Source organism: Lasioglossum baleicum, chromosome 19 (assembly GCF_051020765.1).
Source record: "Lasioglossum baleicum chromosome 19, iyLasBale1, whole genome shotgun sequence".
NCBI lineage: Eukaryota > Metazoa > Arthropoda > Insecta > Hymenoptera > Halictidae > Lasioglossum > Lasioglossum baleicum.
The window spans coordinates 5,906,871-5,929,381 of record NC_134947.1 but is presented as its reverse complement, the minus strand read 5'-3'; the positions used below and the strand labels follow the sequence as shown (position 1 = coordinate 5,929,381).

General features: G+C 41.1%; 1 protein-coding gene across 4 annotated transcripts in view; it reads left to right on the top strand.

Moving 5' to 3' along the window:
- Positions 1 to 22,511, top strand: part of Daam (disheveled-associated activator of morphogenesis-like protein) — a 100,593-nt gene that overhangs the window by 69,471 nt on the left and 8,611 nt on the right. For all 4 annotated transcript variants that reach the window (XM_076443758.1, XM_076443759.1, XM_076443756.1 and 1 more), the window contains exons 2-5: positions 5,974 to 6,081; positions 20,041 to 20,349; positions 21,430 to 21,654; positions 21,737 to 22,334. In XM_076443758.1, coding sequence (XP_076299873.1) covers positions 6,040 to 6,081; positions 20,041 to 20,349; positions 21,430 to 21,654; positions 21,737 to 22,334 — 1,174 coding nt within the window. In that variant the 5' untranslated portion in view covers positions 5,974 to 6,039. The remainder of the gene's footprint in view (positions 1 to 5,973; positions 6,082 to 20,040; positions 20,350 to 21,429; positions 21,655 to 21,736; positions 22,335 to 22,511) is intronic.

Genomic DNA, 22,511 nt, shown 5'->3' with positions numbered 1-22,511 from the left:
GACGCGTTCACCGAACGATACGAGTTTCGCAAAACTTTCATTGACCGTCGTTGACACGCAGTTCGGTCGAACAGCGATCTAAATATGTCCAGGCGACGACGTTAAGAAGATTCATGGATTCCATGAACGGCCAGACCGGCCATTCCTTAATTAAGAATTTCGCTGGAAGCACGGTTTACCTCGTAAAACATTCTCCGCCATAACTCTGCGCGAAATTGTATCCCATAAAAAGCCGGGTTCACGCTGTCCAATTCGTCGGCACGCGAAATTGAAAGAAACAAAATAATTAGCCTAATGAACATCGTCCCCTTCTGTCTGGCTTTGTTTTTAGTAACACTATTGTTTGTATGACTAGACTGTGGAGAACATTTTTTAAGACAATTGCAAGAAATAGGAGCTACGTAAATATTTATTCCTTTTAATCATTTTATCATGCCACAGGCAAATATTTTCACTGGTCTGTGTGTTTCATCTGCTTTCTCAGTTACTTAGGAGAGGTCGAGTGGGGTTCCTGAAAAGGGTAAACTTTACTTTACCGGACACAAAATTAATACATTTCTCCTACGAATTATGATGTATTTGGTACGTGATCCAGTAGATTTGTACCCGGCGTGGATGCAGATCGAAGTTTCGATCCTCTAGGATCAATAATTACGGAGTTATGATCGCTTAAAGTTGACATATTTCCAGTTTCTTGGCGACGCCCTTACCCGTCAAAATTCTCAACTTTGAGCGACCATATCTTCTCAACTATTGATCCCAGAGGTTCGAAACTTCGATCAGCATCCGCGCCGGTTTCAAATCTACCAGATTAAGGAGGTATTTTTCGCGATCGCACTATTTGAAAGAATGGTAATTATTTTTCTCGGCGCACAGGTTCGATCAATTTCTACACTAAATGAATATAGCTTGAGGGGCATGAAACGTTATAGTCCGGGTTCGAACCAAATAACGCTTCCGATTCGGGTTTGAATCAGCAAAGATGCCAAATGCTATTTTATTGGAGGAAAACAAAGGTGGAGTGTTTCGTCCCAGGCCCGCTAGAGGACTCATCAGTAAGGCTATCTAGCGGACCCTGCCTTAGACAACAGATGTCATGAGGAAAGTTCTTAATATACTAATTGGTGTCAGTTTAGTAACTTGTGAGAAAGTCTTGTTCAACCGCTTGTCCATCTTGCGGACGTTTGTCAAACCAAGGCTTTAACTCTAATTTTTACGCCATCTATAAGATAAAGGAGGTATTTTTCGCGATCGCACTATTTGAAAGAATGGTAATTATTTTTCTCGGCGCACAGGTTCGATCCCCTCAAGCTATATTCATTTAGTGTAGAAATTGATCGAACCTGTGCGCCGGGAAAAATAATTACCATTCTACCAGATTAAGATTAGAAAGGCACAAATTTTCAGTCCGGTGAAGTAAAAACACAGCCCTTGTTTGAAAATAAAAAATCAGATACCTAGGTTAGAACTTGAAATGATCTCGCGGGAACTCTTTCATGGCGGTGCAACATTTCTCGGACAGCCTGTACACACGATGATCTATACACAATTTGTGGAATAACAGTATTACCATACTCGGAACACAAAAGAGGGAAGGTTCGTTTGCAATATGTCGGAGCTGTCGCGAGATATCTCGTCCTCCATCGTGAACGGCGCGCGAGCAATTGATTATGCGATTCGCGTCTGAATTCAACGTTATATTTAAATGTTCATGACATCATCAATTTTCCAGAAGGCAACAGTGGCTTTCGCCTGTATCGGACGCATCGATCAACGTCGTTTCGAAAACGACGGTCGAATGAATCACGCGCGAATTTGCCAGATTAATAAATTGAATATCGCTCGTTTATTTTTCCGATGATCCGCTATATGTAGGTACACGCGAAATTAATCACGGACCCCGTTTAAACGGCTGATTAATGGCGACCGTCGCGTCGGTGGAGAACGCCAGAGACCGGAAGTCATCCGCGCCCGCGTTCCATCGTGGAAACTCGAGTATATCGGAGAGGAAAAAGAGCCGCCGCGACTCTCGGCTTTCACTGGTCTTTGTCTGGCGCAAGTTCTTACGTCGGACAGTTGTTAAAGTAACAGGTAGGATAAGTTGTTACGAAGCCGCGGATGTAATGCAGCTTTTAACGCGACAGTGTCGTAACGTCGCCGACTGCTCTGTCATCCGTTCAGAGTAAGTTCACTGTCCTTATCTAACTAACGCAGTATCAGGGGGTGTAAGCTGAAATGGAAATAGTTGGTCCAGTATCAGAGTTGGGCAGGAATTAATTACATCTTCAGTTACAATTACATGTAACTGTAATTGGAATTGCAATTACAGTTACATGTAATTGTAATTGTATTTCTGCAATTCCAATTCCATTTACATGTAATTGTAACTGTAATTGTTAGTAGCAGTTACAAGTAATTGTAGCTGGTAGCTACAGTTCCTTTCCAAACAGACGACGCTCGCGCGTCGCGCGTGAACATTCACACACCGCTAGGGTACTCTCACACACCGCTAGACCATGTATACGTACGCGAGGATTGCAAGGGTCCGGGATTCAACTTCTGATTTCTCGATAATGCAAAGTCGGGGTTTTTTAGTAGTCAAAATCGCTAGATGAAAGATCAATCTAGGCCATTTATGCCTCAAAAGTCCTTCTTTTACGTTTCCGAGAAATAGTTTTTCAATATTTGGCTGCATGTTGCCCGTTAGATGACGCTGCAGTCACGCCGACGTAGTAGCCTCTCCGACGGGCAACATGCAGCCGAATATTGCAAAACCATTGCTCGGAAACGTAAAAGAAGGACTTTTGAGGCAAACAATGGCATAGATTGATCTTTCATCTAGCGATTTTGACTACTAAAAAACCCCGTCCTTGCATTATCGAGAAATCAGAAGTTGAATCCCGGACCCTTGCAATCCTCGCGTACGTATACATGGTCTAGCGGTGTGTGAGAGTACCCTAGCGGTGTGTGAATGTTCACGCGCGACGCGCGAGCGTCGTCTGTTTGGAAAGGAACTGTAGCTACCAGCTACAATTACTTGTAACTGCTACTAACAATTACAGTTACAATTACATGTAACTGTAATTGGAATTGCAATTACTTTCGCTGAACCAGTAATTGTAATTGTGGTCCGCAATTACAATTACTGGTTGAGCGAAAGTAATTGCAATTCCAATTACAGTTACATGTAATTGTAATTGTATTTCTGCAATTCCAAATTACAGTAATTGGCAAGTAATTGTAACTGTAATTGAAGTTACATTTTGCCCAACTCTGTCCAGTATACATGTAGTTCGACCCTAGTACTGAGGTGGCGTTGGTGTCGCTGCAGTTTCTGCGATACATATACCAAAATGTTCAATGCTTTTATAAGATCGTCGGTGGGCCAATCAGCTAAAGAGTTTATGTACAGTATGAGCATGTGCGGATATGTGGATATATATACAGGGTGTCCCAAAATTCGTGAAAATCCCGAAAGGGGGTGGTTCCTGAGACCATTTCAAGCGACATTTTCCTTTGCAAAAATGTTATCCGCGGCTTTGTTTAGGAGTTATTAACGAAAACCACGGACCAATCAGAGCGCGACCTAGACGCGAGTTGCCACAGTTGGCCAATAGACAGTTGGCGCGCCGGGCAGACTGTGGCAACTCGCGTCTAGATCGCGCTCTGATTGGTCCGTGTTTTTCGTTAATAACTCCTAAACAAAGCCGCGGATAACATTTTTGCAAAGGAAAATGTCGCTTGAAATGGTCTCAGGAACCACCCCCTTTCGGGATTTTCACGAATTTTGGGACACCCTGTATGTATGTATATACATATATATACAATTATGTGATTATGTACACAAGCGTATATGTGTGTGTATAAGTATGGCTATATTATATTATAGTTATACACATACAACTCCGCCAAGGAATAATAACTTAAACAACCCGAGTTATCTAAGCATCAACCCCTAAACTTACGCTCAATTTTACCTGACTCAGTTCACCACGAACAATCATACATAAGTTATATACACAAAATTGTGATGTAATCCCTTTGCAACTGCAAGACGAAATCCAAAGATTATATGTACAGTTTTTACCTCCTGTGCCTTTCTGTACTAAAATTATCCTTTTTAGACTTTAAGGAAATTCGCCTTATCATAAGCAAACCCTTTTCGCAATAAGTGCAATAAAACTATGACCTTGTAAAACCGTGCGTGCCCGGGCTCCCGGACCTTTAGTTTAGCTTTATATATTTTTCTGTATCATTCGTTATACTTTTTGTGCGTTTTAAGTTTATTGCTCCCCTTTGTATATATTGTATTTTTATTGGCACAATAAACGCACGTTTAAAAAAAAAAAAAATCAGCTAAAGAGTTGGACTACCAAGCGGTAGACCGAGGTTCGAATCCTGTTGGGGTAAACAGTTTTTTTTACAACCGTCTACCGCTTTATATCTATATATACTGCCATTAGTTCGGCCCTACTACTGAGGTGGCGCTGAAATACTGGCCACTTCTTTAACACGGCAGCTTGCACCCCCTGCCAGAGTTGGGCAAAATGTAATTTCAATTACAGTTACAATTACTTGCCAATTACTGTAATTTGGAATTGCAGAAATACAATTACATGTAATTGTAATTGGAATTGCAATTACTTGACGAATCACTGTAATTGTAATTGTGGTCCGCAATTACAATTACTGGTTGAGCGAAAGTAATTGCAATTCCAATTCCAATTACATGTAATTGTAACTGTAATTGTTAGTAGCAGTTACAAGACTTACAAGTAATTGTAGCTGGTAGCTGCAATTCCTTTCCAAACTCCAAACAGACGACGCTCGCGCGTCGCGTGTGAATGTTCACGTTTACCACAATTACTTGTAACTGCTACTAACAATTACAGTTACAATTACATGTCATTGGAATTGGAATTGCAGAAATACAATTACAATTACATGTAATTGTAATTGGAATTGCAATTACTTTCGCTGAACCAGTAATTGTAATTGTGGTCCGCAATTACAATTACTGGTTGAGCGAAAGTAATTGCAATTACAATTACAGTTACATGTAATTGTAATTGAAGATGTAATTAATTACTCATGTAATTAATTCCTGCCCAACTCTGCCCCCTGCGCAGTATACAGTGTGTTATGGAAAAAAGTCGATTTCAACATTTTCCGCAAGTCGTACAATTTTTGCTGTCCGACGTAATTAAAGGTCTGAATAATGAGGCTCCTGTATTATGCTTTTCTTATTTGTACACCACGTAAAGTACTCCACTTCATCGAAACACTTTTATAGATTATTATAAGATTTTATAACACGCTTTGCGTTCTTAATAGGGATAGGGAAAGAGAGAGAAAGGATCGGGTCTCCGATCGATCCTCTAGGATCAATAGTTGAGGAGATATGGTCGCTTAAAGTTGAGCGTTTTTGACAGGCAATGGCGTCACTGCAAACTGTGAATATGCTCAACTTTAAACAAGCATAACTCCTGAACCATTGATTCTAGAGGATCGAAACTTTCATAATCATAATTCGTAGGAGAAAGGTACTAATCTTGAGTCCGGTAAAGTAAAGTTTACCCTAATTAAATATTTATATTGTATTAGATACATAATATATTTATGAATATATAAAGAATAACTTTTTTGGGAATTCCGATAGATTCGAGGACCTCGAAATTTCCGGGTACTCCTGATGATAGTATTATGCGATGTCACTCTATTCGTCGATGGCAAAATGTCCTCGAAATTGGATGTGACAAAATATCCTGGAAAATGAAGAAGGTGAACGACCGAAAAATTCAATTTTTATCATAATATTATAAAGAAATTTGCCATTCATCGGCAGGATATGTTGATTAGGTCCTGCGTGAATTTCGGGCGGGTTCAGGAGCGCTTCATTCTGAATAAAAACGTATAATTCTTGGGGAATAATAAACTTGTAATAATTAATTGTTGTATTCTTCAATGTTGCAGAGGATTCCGACCTGTCCAGTGAAGAGTCCACAGCCCCTGAAGGAATTCGTGGGACGCTGCCAGACGATGCCATCGCGAGTGAAAAAGTCCTTCTGCGGTTGCCTCCAGGTAAGAACGAGAATTATCTTAAATAAGCGAGACTCTAAAGTAATTAGAAGTTACCGTATAATTTGCTCGGCGTTACCTTCACGCTTATCAGTGGCTTGTGTACGGAATTACACGTGTTTCGTTAATGTTAATTCCCTTTCCTACCGAATCACCGTGCCAGATAAGAGGTTAGCTTAGACAACATTCTCAGCGGGGCTAATTCAATTGAGTAATAAAGCGAAGTCGCCACTCACTGTCCCAATAAAAAGACAAAAATTAAATCGCAACGAAATTACATGGCAATGTGTGCTAAATATTTAAACGTCGCTATTTCACTTTCACGAAAATACTACTTTTCGAGCTGGTTCTAGAAAATTCTCTAATATAATTAATAGACTGTGGATGTTTATACAATTTTTAACTTCCCGATTTTATAGGGAAGTTATTGTAATGACCCCGAAAATCGAAAATCGATTTTTTAGCAGATCTTCACGTTTCATGGTCATTGCAGTCATTTTAGACTATTTTCAGCAAAATGTTCGTATGTGTGTGTGTGTGTGTGCGTATGTCTGTTTCTATGTGATCAAATTTTTCATTAACGTTTTCTAAAAAAGTAACAACGCGATCAGAATGATGAATGATGCAATCGATGTGCCCCGTCGTAACTTAGAGCTGATTAGATTTTGTTCCATATTGGTCAAGTAGTTTTTTAGATTTTTAGTTTTTTTCGAAAGGAGTTGATTCTACAATGCAATTTATACGAGAGAACGTAAAGTTTCCATCGAAGAAACAAACGTAATTACACAAAAAATTTTTTTTTTCATTTTTTTTAAATTTAAAAAAATTTTTTTAACTAAAAAAAAAAATTTTTTTTTTTCCTTACGCTAATGTTTCCGCTTACAATAATCGAAAATTATCCCAATGCAAGAGTGAGTTAATCATCTCTACTCCCGAGAATACAGTTTCAAAGAATATCGATGAAAGTACCAAAAAAAATTTATGTTACAATCTGTAAAAAAACAATCAGTTCAAAACGAATTATTAACTGAGACTAAATTGAAAATTAATATAAACTATATGATAATTATTAATAACATTGATGTTGAAAACGGATTGATTAATGGAGCACACATGCGGAATATTAAAATTTATTACTTTTCAAGAAAATACTAAAATTCCGTCTATATTGTGGTTAGATTTTCAATTGGCCAGAGTAGGAGTGAAAGTAAGAACTCGTTATCGTGATTATATGAAAAATGCAAATATTCATCAAAATTTAACACCAATAATAAAAATATCGAATCAAGTTCATATGTCGAGTGAGGAAAAACATCAAATCACACGTAGTCAATTTCCAGTGGTTCCTGCTGAAGCGATTACGATTCATAAAAGTTGTATGTAGCACTGAGCAGAGTTTCAAAATTGAGCACGGTTTATATATTTTGGGACAATTCAAATTAACAGTATCGAAGAAAACCAAGACCAATACTGCAAACCCGGAGAATGAGGAGTTGTATCGTTTTCGAAAAACTAATTAAGACAATTTATTTTGCAACATTAGTATGCTATAACAAGGAACCAAGCGAGCAATGAGACTGCGATGTTCGTTTAATGCGACGCCATATAGCAAACATTTTGATAAGTAGAGAACTATTGAATTTCCCTGATAACGTATAATCTTATTAAAACGTACACTTAATAATGATAATGATATACTGCAACTAACGAATCGGGAAGTTCTTTGTGTGGCTCGTGGAGAGTCACACACCAAATCAAAAAAATCCTACTCGCGAGCGAGCGAAGCGAGCGAGCAACAATAACCCTCTAGTTAATTTTTACCACGCTTATATTAGCTTGCCGAGTTGTTGTTGCATGCTTCAAATCTTGTGATAAATAAAATACGGAATAAATTTTAATATAAGCGTGGTGTTTTAAAAAATTCTTTTTTCGTACCCGAGGTGGCAGTTTCAACCCTTCCATCTCGCTAAACTGTCCGCGTCTCCGGTGCCGAGAAGGTGTTAATATTCGGACGTTACGAGCAACGAAAGGATTAGAGTCTCGGCAGTCGTCGGAGTATATAAAGAAGCTCGTAAACACCAGTTGTTCGCCCCGGCATTACGGCAAAATGGATTGTCGGCTGAAAGTGACCAATTAGTCGCCGCGAAAATCGATTCCGGTTTTCTGCCGGCGATTCCGCATTCCTTCGGTCGAATTCGCAGGCGCCGCGGACGAACAAAAGATCGATCGCGCGCGAACTTCCACGAAGACGATTGTCTTTTAAGAAGTCGTTACTCTCGGGCGAAGGTAGCGCCGACGAAAGGGGAGGGAAATTGTGGCGGCAGTTTCGAAGCGAGCCGAAAACGAGGGTGGGTTTGCTTCGGCTCCTTTTTCAAGGTCATCGTTATTTTCTTCATCGGGAAAACTTATTTCTTTTTTATTCCGTCTTATAGCGTCTGAAGAAATACATTTGAATATGCTTAAGTCATTAACAAGATGGAATAAAATTAAAATTTCAATCTCTAGCTCATCGGGAAGTTAGTTTAAAATCAATTGCACAATTTGCACCGAACAAACGGACGAACAGAGAGACAGGAAAGCGAGCTAATAAGAACGTGGTAAAAAAATCAGTTTTTCCGACAAAGAAAAAAAATAAATTGAAAAAGTATCTTTAAAATCTTCTGATGTTTTCACTGTTTTAAGTTACGTCTGCTCGGTTTTGTAAACAAATGCATAAAATCCGCTGTCTCCTGATAAGGCGACGGTTTGGGCAATATAAAAAGGATCTTCTCCGAGAAGAATAGCAACGAGACTTGCGCAATTTTTTGCAGTGTACAGTAACGTCAGAGACCCCGATTTGAATGCAAGAAGATGGGCACGGGTTCAACGCGTGGATTCGTTCCAACGCTTAGATCCTAGCGCCACTTCCGCCGGGTTTCTGGTTCAGGAGATACCGGGACTGATTTATAATCCGTTCGCATGGCATAATTGCGAACGCGGGCAGAAGCTCGATTAATGACTCAATCCTCACTTTCGATTCAAGTCGTACTCGCCTTTCTCTTCGAATCGACCCCTCGTATCGATACCGTATCAATGAGACGCCAGCTTGGCGCAAGTTATAAATAGACTGCGGATTTTTATGCTAAATAAAATGCTTCCAATTCGATTGCGAATCACGCGAGCTGGATAACAATGTACTTTTCTCAATTATTTTTGCACCTCGAAAATAATGTATAACAACTTTCTTAAATTCATCTTTTTTCTTCTTCTTTTTTTTTTTGAGTTTTGTCGCTCATCCATTTTTGTTATAAATGTGTATAAAATCCGCAGTTTAGTTATAAATAAAAGTGGTGGGAACGTATCGGATGATTGCAGAAGTTCGTGCCCGATTTTAAAATAAAATTCAATGGTTAAATTTTAAAGAATACAGTTTTATTTATCAAATATATTTAGAGTCACTATTCTTTTCTAGAATTATTAGAAACTGCGGAATCTATAACAATCGGGCACGAACTTATGCAATCATCTAATACAGTCAGGAGCGAAACTGATCACACACACTTCAAATCAGAATAACTTTTTTATGAATGGACCAAACGACTTCAATTTCTCTGTAAAAGTCTTCAACTCGTGTAAAATAATTGTATAAATACGCTCCGAAAATTTCATTGATATTGGTTAGTTGGTTTACGAGTTATGAACGATCGAAAGTGGTAAAATTGGCAGTTGTATGAAAAATTGCAATTCTTACCACTTTCGATCGTTTATAACTCGTAAACCAATTAACCAATTTCAATGAAATTTTCGGAGCGTATCTAATTTATACAAGTTGACCAAACGCATCTTTTAAATTTTCATTATCTAAAAAAGTCCGTAAAAAATTAATTTTGACTATTCTTCTTCACGATTCCGACCAAAAGCATTTTTTCAACATATTTTTTAGGCGTCACTTGCTAAACTAATTCTTCCAGCCTTACAGAGAAATACTGAAGTCGTCTGGTCCATTCATAAAAAAGTTATTCTGATTTAAAGTTTGTGCGATCCCCTAACTGTATATTTAACATTTTCCGTTTCAATCCAGCGTTATCGAACCAGTCCTGCCTTCTTCATCGACATCTCTTCAGTGTTAAATTACGTGGTGATTTACGGGACCAATGATTCGCAGTTGATTATTATTCTTCGTGAGCAGCACAATCTAATGAAGCTTTCTTTCGCAATTAAATATAGCATAAAAGAAACTTGTTAATGTGAGTACGTGCGAGGAATCTCATGTTCAGGTTTCGACAATTACGGAATCCATTAGGAGAGTGTTGTTTACGTCGATGGAAGTAATTTTCGATCGTGTTCCACGCACTCGACAAATCCGTCGTCTAGTCTTTCTGCGCGATTTGCCATAATCGCATTCCATTCTCCGGGACTTTTCTTTGTCCACTTATCCCCTTTCCACGTCTCTGTCTGTGGCTGTCAAACGACTCAATGTAATCCCGGCGAAGTCAGTCGGGGCCGACGCGACGCGGCGACGATGCACTGCACACGAATCGCTTTGCATTGCAGATGTCACTCGAGCGAGTGCAACGCGGACGCAACGCAAGAATGCCTTGCATTTATGGGTGTGTTCCGGGCAGAGAGCTGCTTTTAATGCTCCGTCATCCCCTTTCGAGACGCGAACAACGCGAGCGATCTCTTCGACCACGCCGCGCAGCGGTCTCGGCGCCCGGTCTAGCAGTTCGTCAAGATTTTGGCACTGTTCCGAAGTTTAAGGGTACAAACATACAAGTCGTTCGTTGAATACGTTTTCACGTCAGACACAATATTATCAAGTTAGAAGTATATATTGAACTTTAAATATTAAAGGTGACCATGATTTTTTTATAGAATAAACATATTTAAGAAAACATTTTTTGTATCGACATCTGTCCACCGCTAGATGTTGATTCACTTTTGTTTCAAACATTTTGTTGCCTCATTACCGGGAAACTGCCTGAAAAATCATCAAATCATCGTTTTCAAGTAGAATGTAGGAATTTCCATAACTGTGCTGTACCAAAAGAAGGCATAGAAATTTTCTTTTACGTTGCAATTTTAACTGAAACTGTTAGATCAAGTTATTAAGGGTGACTTGTTAGTTCACAATGCTGCTGTTAGTTAAAATTGCGGGTAAACTTTACTTCACCTAAAATTGGTACCTTTCTCCTACAAATTACGATGTATTTGCTATGCAATCCGGTAGATTTGTACCCGGAGAACCTGCAGATCCAAGTTTCGATCCTCTAGGATCAATGGTTCCGGAGTTATGGTCGCTCAAAGTTGAGCATATTTACAGTTTGTAGCGACGCCCTCACCTGTCAAAAATGCTCAACTTTACGCAACCATATCTTCTCAACTATTGATCCTAGAGGTCCGAAACTTGGATCTCCATCCACGCCGTGCAGCGGTCTCGGCGCCCGGTCTAGCAGTTCGTCAAGATTTTGGCACTGTTCCGAAGTATAAGGGTACAAACATACAAGTCGTTCGTTGAATACGTTTTCACGTCAGGCACAATATTATCAAGTTAGAAGTATATATTGAACTTTAAATATTAAAGGTGACCATGATTTTTTTATAGAATAAACATATTTAAAAAAACATTTTTTGTATCGACATCTGTCCACCGCTAGATGTTGATTCACTTTTGTTTCAAACATTTTGTTGCCTCATTACCGGGGAACTGCCTGAAAAATCATCGTTTTCAAGTAAAATGTAGGAATTTCAATAACTGTGCTGTACCAAAAGAAGGCATAGAAATTTTCTTTTACATTGCAATTTTAACTGAATCTGTTAGATCAAGTTATTAAGGGTGACTTGTTAGTTCACAATGCTGCTGTTAGTTAAAATTGCGGGTAAACTTTACTTTACCTAGAATTGGTACCTTTCTCCTACAAATTACGATGTATTTGCTATGTAATCCGGTAGATTTGTACCCGGAGAACCTGCAGATCCAAGTTTCGATCCTCTAGGATCAATGGTTCAGGAGTTATGGTCGCTCACAGTTGAGCATATTTACAGTTTGTAGCGACGCCCTCACCTGTCAAAAATGCTCAACTTTACGCGACCATATCTTCTCAACCATGGATCCTAGAGGTCCGAAACGTCGATCTGCATCCACGCCGGGTAAAACCTACTGGATTACATACCAAATACATCATAATTTGTTGGAGACTAGCTATTTTCATGAAGCTGCGACGGCTACATGCTGCCAATAATACAGATTACGCCTTGTGAACGTAAAAATAGGATTTTTATTATGCATTTTGTATGTAATCCAGTAGATTTGTACTCTGCGCGGATGCAGATCGAAGTTCGACTCTCTAAGATCAATAGTTAAGGAGATATGATCGCTTAAAGTTGAGCATATTTCCAGTTTTTTGGCGGCGCACTTACCTGTCAAAAATGCTCAACTTTAAGCGGCTATATCTCGTCAACTATTGATCCCAGAGGTTCGAAACTTCGATCTGCATCCGCGCCCGGTACAAATCTACAGGATTACATACCAAATACATCAAAATTTGTGCCTTTCTCCCACGATTTATGATATATTTGGTATGTAATCCAGAAGACTTGTACCCGGAGAACCTGCAGATCGAAGTTTCGATCCTATAGTATCAATAGTTGAGGAGTTCTGGTCGCTTAAAGTTGAGCATATTCACAGTTTGCAGTGACGCCCTTACCTGTCAAAAATGCTCAACTTTACGCGACCATATCTCCTCGACCATGGATCCTAGAGGTCCGAAACGTCGATTACAATCTACTGGATTACATACCAAATACATCATAATTCGTAGAAGAAAGGCACAAATTTTGAGTCCGATAAAGTAAAGAGCAGCTGCAACCTGTACTGTCTACATTTAAAGCTTGGTAGCCTTTGTGTTACATCGAAAAATAGCTGTTTACCTTGTTATCTCATCGATCTTTCACCACTGCGTCAATTTGACACCGAAGGGCAGGTTCAGTTTGTGAAATGAGGGACGGGGTGGGGGTCAAACATGACCCAATTCCCTGAGACAAAGATATTGTCTCTTCGAGGATCGATAAAATGGTTGTCGAGCGTGCCGAAGAATCCAAAATGGATTCTCAGGACGCTTAGGACGCGGAGGTATGCAAACCGGGAACGGGAGGACGATCTCGCTAGGAAAAAGCCGGCAGTTTCCACTGGTTCTTGCTTGCTTCCGATAACATGGCTGCCGGGGGGGGGGCAGTTAGCTCGGTGGAGCCAGGCGTTAGGGGGCGGGAGGCAGCGTATATAAATTCCAGCATCGTCGATAATTGAAAGCGTCGCCGCGAAGCATCGAAAAGAACGGCGTGTACCGTGAGTCACACGCGATACCGATCGTTTCGAGGCTTTCCAGCTCGTGGCTCGCCGCCTTCTACGGTACATTCCATCGGCGAATCTCTTCGTCGGATGGATCGTCTCTAGAAAAAAAAGATGGGATTCAAAGAAAATAAAAAAAGACCGGTAGAATTCCCGCGGATGCTGGAAATACGATTATGCCTTCCCTTTTCCTCGGAGGACACGCCCTGCGCAGCGGCGAGCCGCTGTTGACCAGGGTTGATCGGTATAATGGAATCCACGGGTCACAGGATCCACTCAAGGACGACTGGCTGGGAACCAAAGCCGAGTTCCTCCGGGATGGCTTTCTTTTTTCCCCGGCTCTTTCAGCTCTATTCCGGCGAAACGACGCGCGACGCCGCTCCGCGTTCCTTTCGACTTTCTGCGAAATGGAAAAAACTTGCGTCCCCCAAGGTGGGCAGATAAGGAGACATGGCTGGGCCGGAGGCGCGCGAAACTGATCACACACACACACTTCGACGCAGAATAACGTTTTTATGAACGGACCAAAGGCTAGAAGAATTGGTTTGGTAAACGACGTCTGAAAAATATGTTGAAAAAATGCATTTGGTCGAAATTGTGAAAATTTCAAAGATGCGTTTAGTCGACTCGTATAAATTATACACGCTCCGAAAATTTCATTGAAATCGGTTAATTGGTTCACGAGTTATAAACGATCGAAAGTGGTAAGAATCGCAATTTTTCATACAACTGCGATTTTTACCAGTTTCGATCGTTTGTAACTCGTAAACCAATGAACCGATTTCAATGAAATTTTCGGAGCGTATGTAATTTAAACTTTTCGACATACACATACATAGGTTAGTACTTTTTTTATAACGGATGTCCAGCTGCATCGATTGATGTATTAAAAAATACCTCATTCCGTTTAAAATAATGTGAAAAACCGTTATTTCCAGTGTTAACGACGCGACTGTTCGCGGTCGACTGCATCAGTCGCGTCCGAGAGTACGAGCAAGGGATGACACTGTTCGCATCCGGTGCCCGAACCATAAATTACCAGGGACTGTGAATAAATAAGAAAACGTCGAGGCGTTCGACAGGATCTACTCCGTCGAAACGTGTTCATTCTTCCGTTAATTGCGAGTGCGCGAAGAAGCTTACACGCGATCGTTCGTTGCCGAACGTCAGCCGATGTCGCGGCTCCGTGCGATCGCGATGATAACTGCTGCGATCCCTCGATCGAGATTCAGTCGCGTGGATGATCTCTTCGCGAGAAACCTAGCGGAGGAAGATAGATGAATCGCGCGTAGAAGTGGCAACGCTCTCCGAACCTTGAAAAATAACCCGACACTCTCCCGCGGGGTATTAGTTTCCATCAATTATCCTCGTAGAAGCAATAGCGGGGCAAATTGGACCGGCGACAGTGAAAAATAGCTGGGAGATTGATGATCGTTGACGGTCGATACCAGCCTTTTTATCGGCGTCGATGATCTTTTGATTGGGGAACGTCAATAAGCTAGCACATTAAAGTGCGATTTCTACTGTCGAAGTCGTAGTAATGAGAACACAGGATTAATAGCGGTGACAAAACTAATCACCACGGGATTGATGTATGTAGGTTGAGGCGCTTGGGTTTTGTTGACTCGGAACTATACACCATTCGATTAATAATCATCCAGCGATATTACCACGCTTATATTCGCTTAAACCACTTCCCGATGAGCTAGAGACTTGAAACTTTCTACATAGCTCAGAACTGGATGACAATGCAGTATTAAAATACAAATTAAAAAAGAAACTGTGCATTCAGGAGAAAAGAAATGTTAATATTAACCGTCACACCTCGTCGCGCGACGCTCGGTAGTACGTGATCTCGTTCAGCCATCCCCACTCCGCGTACCTGCGCTCCCTACTCCACTACGCGTTCTCACTCCGGCTCATCCTCGCTCCACTGACCCATTTCGCACCGAAGGAGCTCAGTCAGTGTGGTGTTCCGTTCATTCAGTTCAATTTCGGCTCTCGGAGTCATCCCTTCATTCTATCTCGCGTATTTCCATATCTTGCGTTTCTATATTTTACTATTTCATACCTTTCTCCTATGAATTATGATGTAATTTGTATGTAATCTAATAGATTTGTACCCGGGGAACCTGCAGATCGAAGTTTCGAACCTCTAGCATCAATAGCTGAGGAGATATGGTCACTTAAAGTTGAGCATATTTACAGTTTCTTCAGTTTCTCAAAAACGCTCAACTTTAAGCGATCATATCTCCTCAACTATTGATCCTAGAGGCTCGAAACTTCGATCTGGATCGAATCTACTGGATCACATACCAAATACATCATAACTTATAGGAGAAAGGCAGAAATTTTGAGTCCGGTAAAGCAAAGTTACAGATTTTTGATCGCCGTAAAGAGTCGTTTGGTCCCACAATGCGGGGGTAGTCTCGCGCATAATACCTTCATTAGACGGATTCTATAAACTTGCCTGAGGTCCCTTGGAGTAGCGCGAGGCGATCATTAGTAGGACCATACGGGGTCGTAAACAGGCTCGTAAACAGTGTCCCGTAGGACATCGTATTTCCCGCGGTTGTCCCCCGGCGCTGGGCTTCCATAAATCTACGTAATCACGTGTGAATGGCGCCGCACGGAGTTTCGTCCCAAAGTCGAGAGGTATATCCCGAATCTCTTCGATATTTTCCTCTGGAATATTTCTCTCCGTCTCTCTCTCTTTCTCCCGAACTTGTTCTCTCTCTCTCTCCCCGCGTTATTTATGCGAGGCATTCGTCACGGCGGATAGACTTTCGTCCTCCGAGGAACGTGGACCGGCCACGCAAAACGTCGCCGCGGGCCCGGCCTCGAACCGGCTGACCTCATTCGCCATTTTTTTTTTTTCGCGAAACCGCTCACGTGCGTGTACACCGACCGGCCGTGTCGCGTGTCACGCTTTATCGCGTCGCCGCCTGATTCGAGATCACGTGTGGACCTCGCGCGACCGTCGATCTCTTCGAGGTTGATCGCCTCAAACTGGAATTCCATTTTTTTCTTTTTACAAATCGGGCAAATATCAGGTGGCCGATCGCGGCAACGCTTTCGCGGAAATACAAGGTCGGCCGCGGTTATGCAACCAGGCGAACATGCCGGACTGTGCGATAGCGCGTTTAACATCCGAATTGATTAGTCTTCTTAATAGGTCTAACAGGGGGATGCCACGGTTAATGGGTCACGGGGATTTTTCTGAAACTTGCAGCATTCGAAGATGTCATCCCCAAATGTAATTTAGCAAAGCAGTAGCGCGAGCTTCTCAAGATTTTCCGAGAAAATTGCATTTGAAAATCGGGTTACATGTTCATAAGGACTTCGCGTTAAGGATGCGTTTACACCGAGGGCGTTTGAGGCGCCCTCGGAGGCGTAGGATGACGTTTGCAAAGTATAAATCGACTGGCCGGTACGCGAATAGGTAATTTTCTAGTCACGTGTGAAAGTACCTTAGGAATCCAGTGCCTGAGCCGGTCCCCTGACCTTTGCTGCCGTTGGTTCCCGACTGCTCGGCCGAGTCGGCCGAGAGAGTCACGAGAATGGTACAGCGAGCGATCCCTAATGGCTCTCGTGGATCAAGAACGCGAGACGAGGCACAGGCATTACTGTAATTTCAATGTATCTTAATAGATTTGAGGGATGTAACTTTGTTTATACGAGCGGCTCTTAACCTTGGGCCCGGGCATCCCCGCGAAGCGCCTGTGCGTACATCCCTGAAACGTCTTTTCAATTTGGAAAAGGGAATACGGTCGGATAAGATGCTTTTGGTCGTATCAATCGATAGGGCTCTTAAAGAAAATCGTATGCGATAAGCTGAAAATTGATAACCCTACCACAAGGGGTACAGGGTAGCACGGTTTAATGAATTGTTTCTTCTGTTCCACTCGGCCAAGCATTACGAAAAAATTCATGGACGTTCTATCGAATACCACACATGACAGTGAATTATTTCAGAATTTTTGGTCGAAAATTCGATTTTTAAAAAAATCCGGAAGCTTATAAAATTTTGGTAAGATTCCCAACCTCACTACCTGTATTAGACTACATATCAATTATGCTCTATTTCTCCTGTTTTGCTCAACCAAATATTACGAAAAAATTTATGAACATTCTACCTAATAGTATACATGACAGAGAATTATTTCAGAATTTTTGGTCAAAAATTCGATTTCTAAAAAAATCCGGAAGCTTATATAAAATTGTGATAGGATCCCCAAACTCTCTACCTGTATTAGACTACATTTGAATTATGCTCTATTTCTTCTGTTCTGCGCAACCAAATATTACGAAAAAATTTATGAACATTCTACCTAATAGTATACATGACAGAGAATTATTTCAGAATTTTTGGTCGAAAATTCGATTTTTTAAAAAATCCGGAAGCTTATATAAAATTGTGATAGGATCCCCAAACTCTCTACCTGTATTAGACTACATTTGAATTATGCTCTATTTCTTCTGTTCTGCGCAACCAAATATTACGAAAAAATGTATGAACATTCTACCTAATACTATACATGACAGAGAATTATTTCAGAATTTTTGATCGAAAAATCGATTTTTAAAAAAATCCGAAAGCATTTATAAAATTGTGATAGGATCCCCAAACTCTCTACCTGTATTAGACTACATTTGAATTATGCTCTATTTCTTCTGTTCTGCGCAACCAAATATTACGAAAAAATTTATGAACATTCTACCTAATAGTATACATGACAGAGAATTATTTCAGAATTTTTGATCGAAAAATCGATTTTTTAAAAAAATCCGGAAGCATAAGATTGTGATAAGATCCCAACCTCACTACTAATTATATCCAACGTCGATGTATAGACACGACTAATACGCGGTACGTTACGAAACAAAACTTCATCACTACGTCAATTAAGAGGTCTGTAATCGCGATAAGCTGGGGTTGCATGTCGGACGACTTTACCTATTTTCACCGCATTTCCTTAAAGAAAGTAAAATATTTTTTTCTTGTGCTTCCTTTCTTTTTCGAAGATGTAGATTACAGAATACTTTTACGTTCGTGTATTTTCGTCGATACTTTCCTTTGATGTTCTTTAAAATTTCAAGCTTTTTATTTGTAACATGAGAAATGCTGTGGCACTTTCAAAATTCTTTACACGTCACTATACTTGTTTATTTGAATAAAAATTTGAAATGTTCTTTAGAGACTAAATAAAAATTGTCTGCAAGAAATAGAAGCTAAATTGAATGTTATTTCTTTCCTTAATGATTTTTAGAAATTTTCAACAATTTTTAATTTCACATACTCAATTTTGTTATAAATTAATCTAGTGATTAATCGATAGTCCAGATATAACTAAACCATTTTAAGCGTAGAGCCGCGGCGGTACGTGACCATCGATTTCACACACTATACACGCACGCAAAGTCGGTTCACCGGCAGCGACTCCACGATTTAATGCCGAGGCTCGTCTTCAATAAGGTCAAGACCTGGTTACATACCCTCGATCGTCTTCGTTCTCAATCGGTTTTCACAGAAAGTCGAGAACGCCGGTGGTGTGCACACAATAATCGAGTCAATGCAATTCATCGATCCGTTTGCATCTCCTTATTGCGTTTGCACAGTTAATCACCCGGAGCCTCTTTGTACTTCAATCGAATGCTGTCTTATACTTCAATTTCCGATACATTACTTTATTCTCTGTAAATCATTGATACACGGAGAAAATCCTTATTCAATTCTCTTGAAAATCAAAGAGAGAGAGAGAGAAACTATCTTTCACATTTTATCATTGATCCAACATGCTGAATTTTATTATTTTTTGTTTTTCGAATTGAGATGGCTGAAACGGCAATAATAATCTCTACCTGGAGATTCAAATTGCTTTAAATAACAAAAAAAGATGGCTGAAGACGCATCATACGTAAACATTTATTTTGTTTTTAGATTTTAGAGAAATAAATGACAATTTAAATTGACCACTGCTTCCCTTGTTACTTTCGCAAGTTAATCGAGAGATTAGAATGGATACAATGAAGAAAAAGACTTCTCAGAATTTGTATTAGGTTCCAGAGAAAGTTCTGTCGTATTTTAAACATTTAGGTATTGTGTATGGTGGGGTAATCCGCAGTCTAATTATCAAAAACTGATCAGTAAACTGCGGATCTTCACGCATTTCTGAAAAGATTCGTCGGGTCAAAATATAAAACGGTAAAAGATGAGAAAAATTTAACAACCTCGTAGTATTGTTTTCAATATAACAAAGTGATCAGTGGATAAAATCAATGTTTGCTTTACTTCTGCTTCCCACGATCAATGCCGAACACTTTTATAAAGATCCGCAGTCTACTGATCAGTGTGCGAATACTTTCTACACCCAGAGTGTGGTTGTGCCGAGGAGAATTTAAATACGCCGACAAATGACCCGAATTACGTTCCTGCAGCCTACATCGGCGGGGGTCAGTTGCCTCTGGTATGATCGCGAGCCATTACCATCATTATGGCGAGGCTCCCGGTGTACCCTGGCAAAAACCGACCACCGCGAAGGTCGTAGCGAGTGGCCGGGCAGTAGCAAGTAGCGAAGCAGCAGCAGCAATCCGAACGACGTTAACCTTGTTGTTTTTGTTTTTGCCGCGCGCAGGATGACGAGCCGCCGGAAATCACGTATTGCGTTGTGGAGCACACGGGCACGCTCACGCTTCAAGCGATGACGCCGACCCTGCCGATGCCTGCCGAGGAGGAGCTGAACAAGATGTTCCTCGAATTGGTCGACGAGCTGGACCTGACCCAGGCCAACCGGCAGGCGGTTCTGGCACTTTCAGCGAACAAAAAGTGGCAGATATACTGTTCCAGAAAAGGCAACGGGACGCTCGAGAATGGCGGCTTGAGGACCACCGATCTTAGCGGTGATCCTGAGGACTACATCAACAGGCTGAGGGCGGTGGCCAGTGTGAGGATCTTCATGCTAAACAAAAATTTTCTCCATCAATTATACAATACAACACATGGGGAGAGGACAATGATTCATGTAGCTACACGATTATAGTAGAGGCAAGCTATTTGGTAGATAGGCATGAATTGTGGAACAATGGCTAGACACTAGGAGGTAGCAGGATTAACAGAAATCTCATGTTTTAATATTTGAATAGAATTGGAAAGTACCTATACAATCATTGTGGAGGCAAGAAGTTTGGTATACATGTAGGTATGAAGTGTGGGATAATAGCTAGACACTAGGAACTAGGTAGCAGAATGGGAATGTACCTACACGATCATAGTAGAGGCAAGGATTTTGGTAGATAGGGATGAATTGTGGAACAATAGCTAGACACTAGCTAGGAGGTAGCAGGATTAACAGATATCTCATGTTTTAATATTTAAATAGAATGGGAATGTACCTACACAATCATTGTGGAGGCAAGAAGTTTGGTATACATGTAGGTATGAAGTGTGGAATAATAGCTAGACACTAGGAACTAGGTAGCAGAATGGGAATGTACCTACACGATCATAGTAGAGGCAAGGATTTTGGTAGATAGGGATGAATTGTGGAACAATAGCTAGACACTAGCTAGGAGGTAGCAGGATTAACAGATATCTCATGTTTTAATATTTAAATAGAATGGGAATGTACCTACACAATCATTGTGGAGGCAAGAAGTTTGGTATACATGTAGGTATGAAGTGTGGAATAGTAGCTAGACACTAGGAACTAGGTAGCAGAATGGGAATGTACCTACAAGATCATAGTAGAGGCAAGAACTTTGGTAGACAGGTATCAATTGTGAAATAATAGCTGGTCTCACTAGGAGGTAGCAGGATTAACAAAAATCTCATGTTTTAATGTTTTAAATAGAATGGGAATGTACCTAAACAATCTTTGTACCTCCTACACATTCATGTATTTACACAATCATTGTACCTCTACATTCATGCAAGTACCTCCACATTCATGTACCTACTACCTACACAATCATTGTAGAGGCAATAATTGGAATGGGAACGTTAACTAACCGACGACGCGTTTCAGAACCCCTTTCCCGAGGACGGGGACGAGGTATCGAATCAGATGCGGCAGGTGGAGGCCCTGAAGACAGCCCTGAGGACGCAGCCGCATAGTTTCGTGCTCCGATTCATAGAGCTGGATGGATTGAACACGTTGCTGCAGGTCCTCGGTACCATGGACGCGGGAACGGCGAACAGCAACCTGCACACGAGCGTGATAGGTTGTTTGAAGGCGTTGATGAACAACTCGGTAAGCACTAAAACAAGAATCACTCTCTCATCGAAATTATTCTTCGATTTGTTGTTCAGAAACAAGGAATTAAATGTTACAGAATGGAAGGGCACACGTTCTCGCGCATCCGACCGCGATCAACACGATATCCCAGTCGCTGGCGACTGAAAATATCAAAACGAAGATCTCGGTTCTGGAGATCCTTGGGGCGGTATGCTTGGTCCCGGGCGGTCATCGTAAGGTCCTCGAGGCGATGTTGCACTTCCAGCAGTATCATTCCGAGCGGACGCGTTTCCAAAGTATTATCAACGACCTGGACAAGAACTTCGGCATCTACAAGGACAATTTGTCGCTGAAGACGGCGATCATGTCGTTCATCAACGCCGTGTTGAATTATGGCCCTGGTCAGGTCACTCTGGAGTTCAGGCTCCATCTCAGATACGAGCTGCTGATGCTCGGCATACAACCGATCATCGAGAAGCTGCGCAAGTATGAGAACGAGACGTTGGACAGGCATCTCGACTTCTTCGACATGGTCAGGAACGAGGACGAGAAGGAGCTGGCCAGGAAGTTCGAGAAAGAGCACGTGGACACGAAGAGCGCCACCGCCATGTTCGATCTGCTCAGGAGGAAGCTCAGCCACACCGCTGCTTATCCACATTTGCTCAGTCTTCTCGAGCATTGTCTTCTCTTGCCACGTGAGTCTTCGTTGTTTTTCCAGGCGTCCTCTGACTTCTACGACACCAAACCTGGGAGGATAGAAACGTTTTGATCACTGTAACTGTAAAGAAAATGATACGGCAGGGGGTTAACTCCTCCCTTAATCATTGTAATGGATGAGAGATCATTCCTACGAGTTTGAATTTTATCTATAA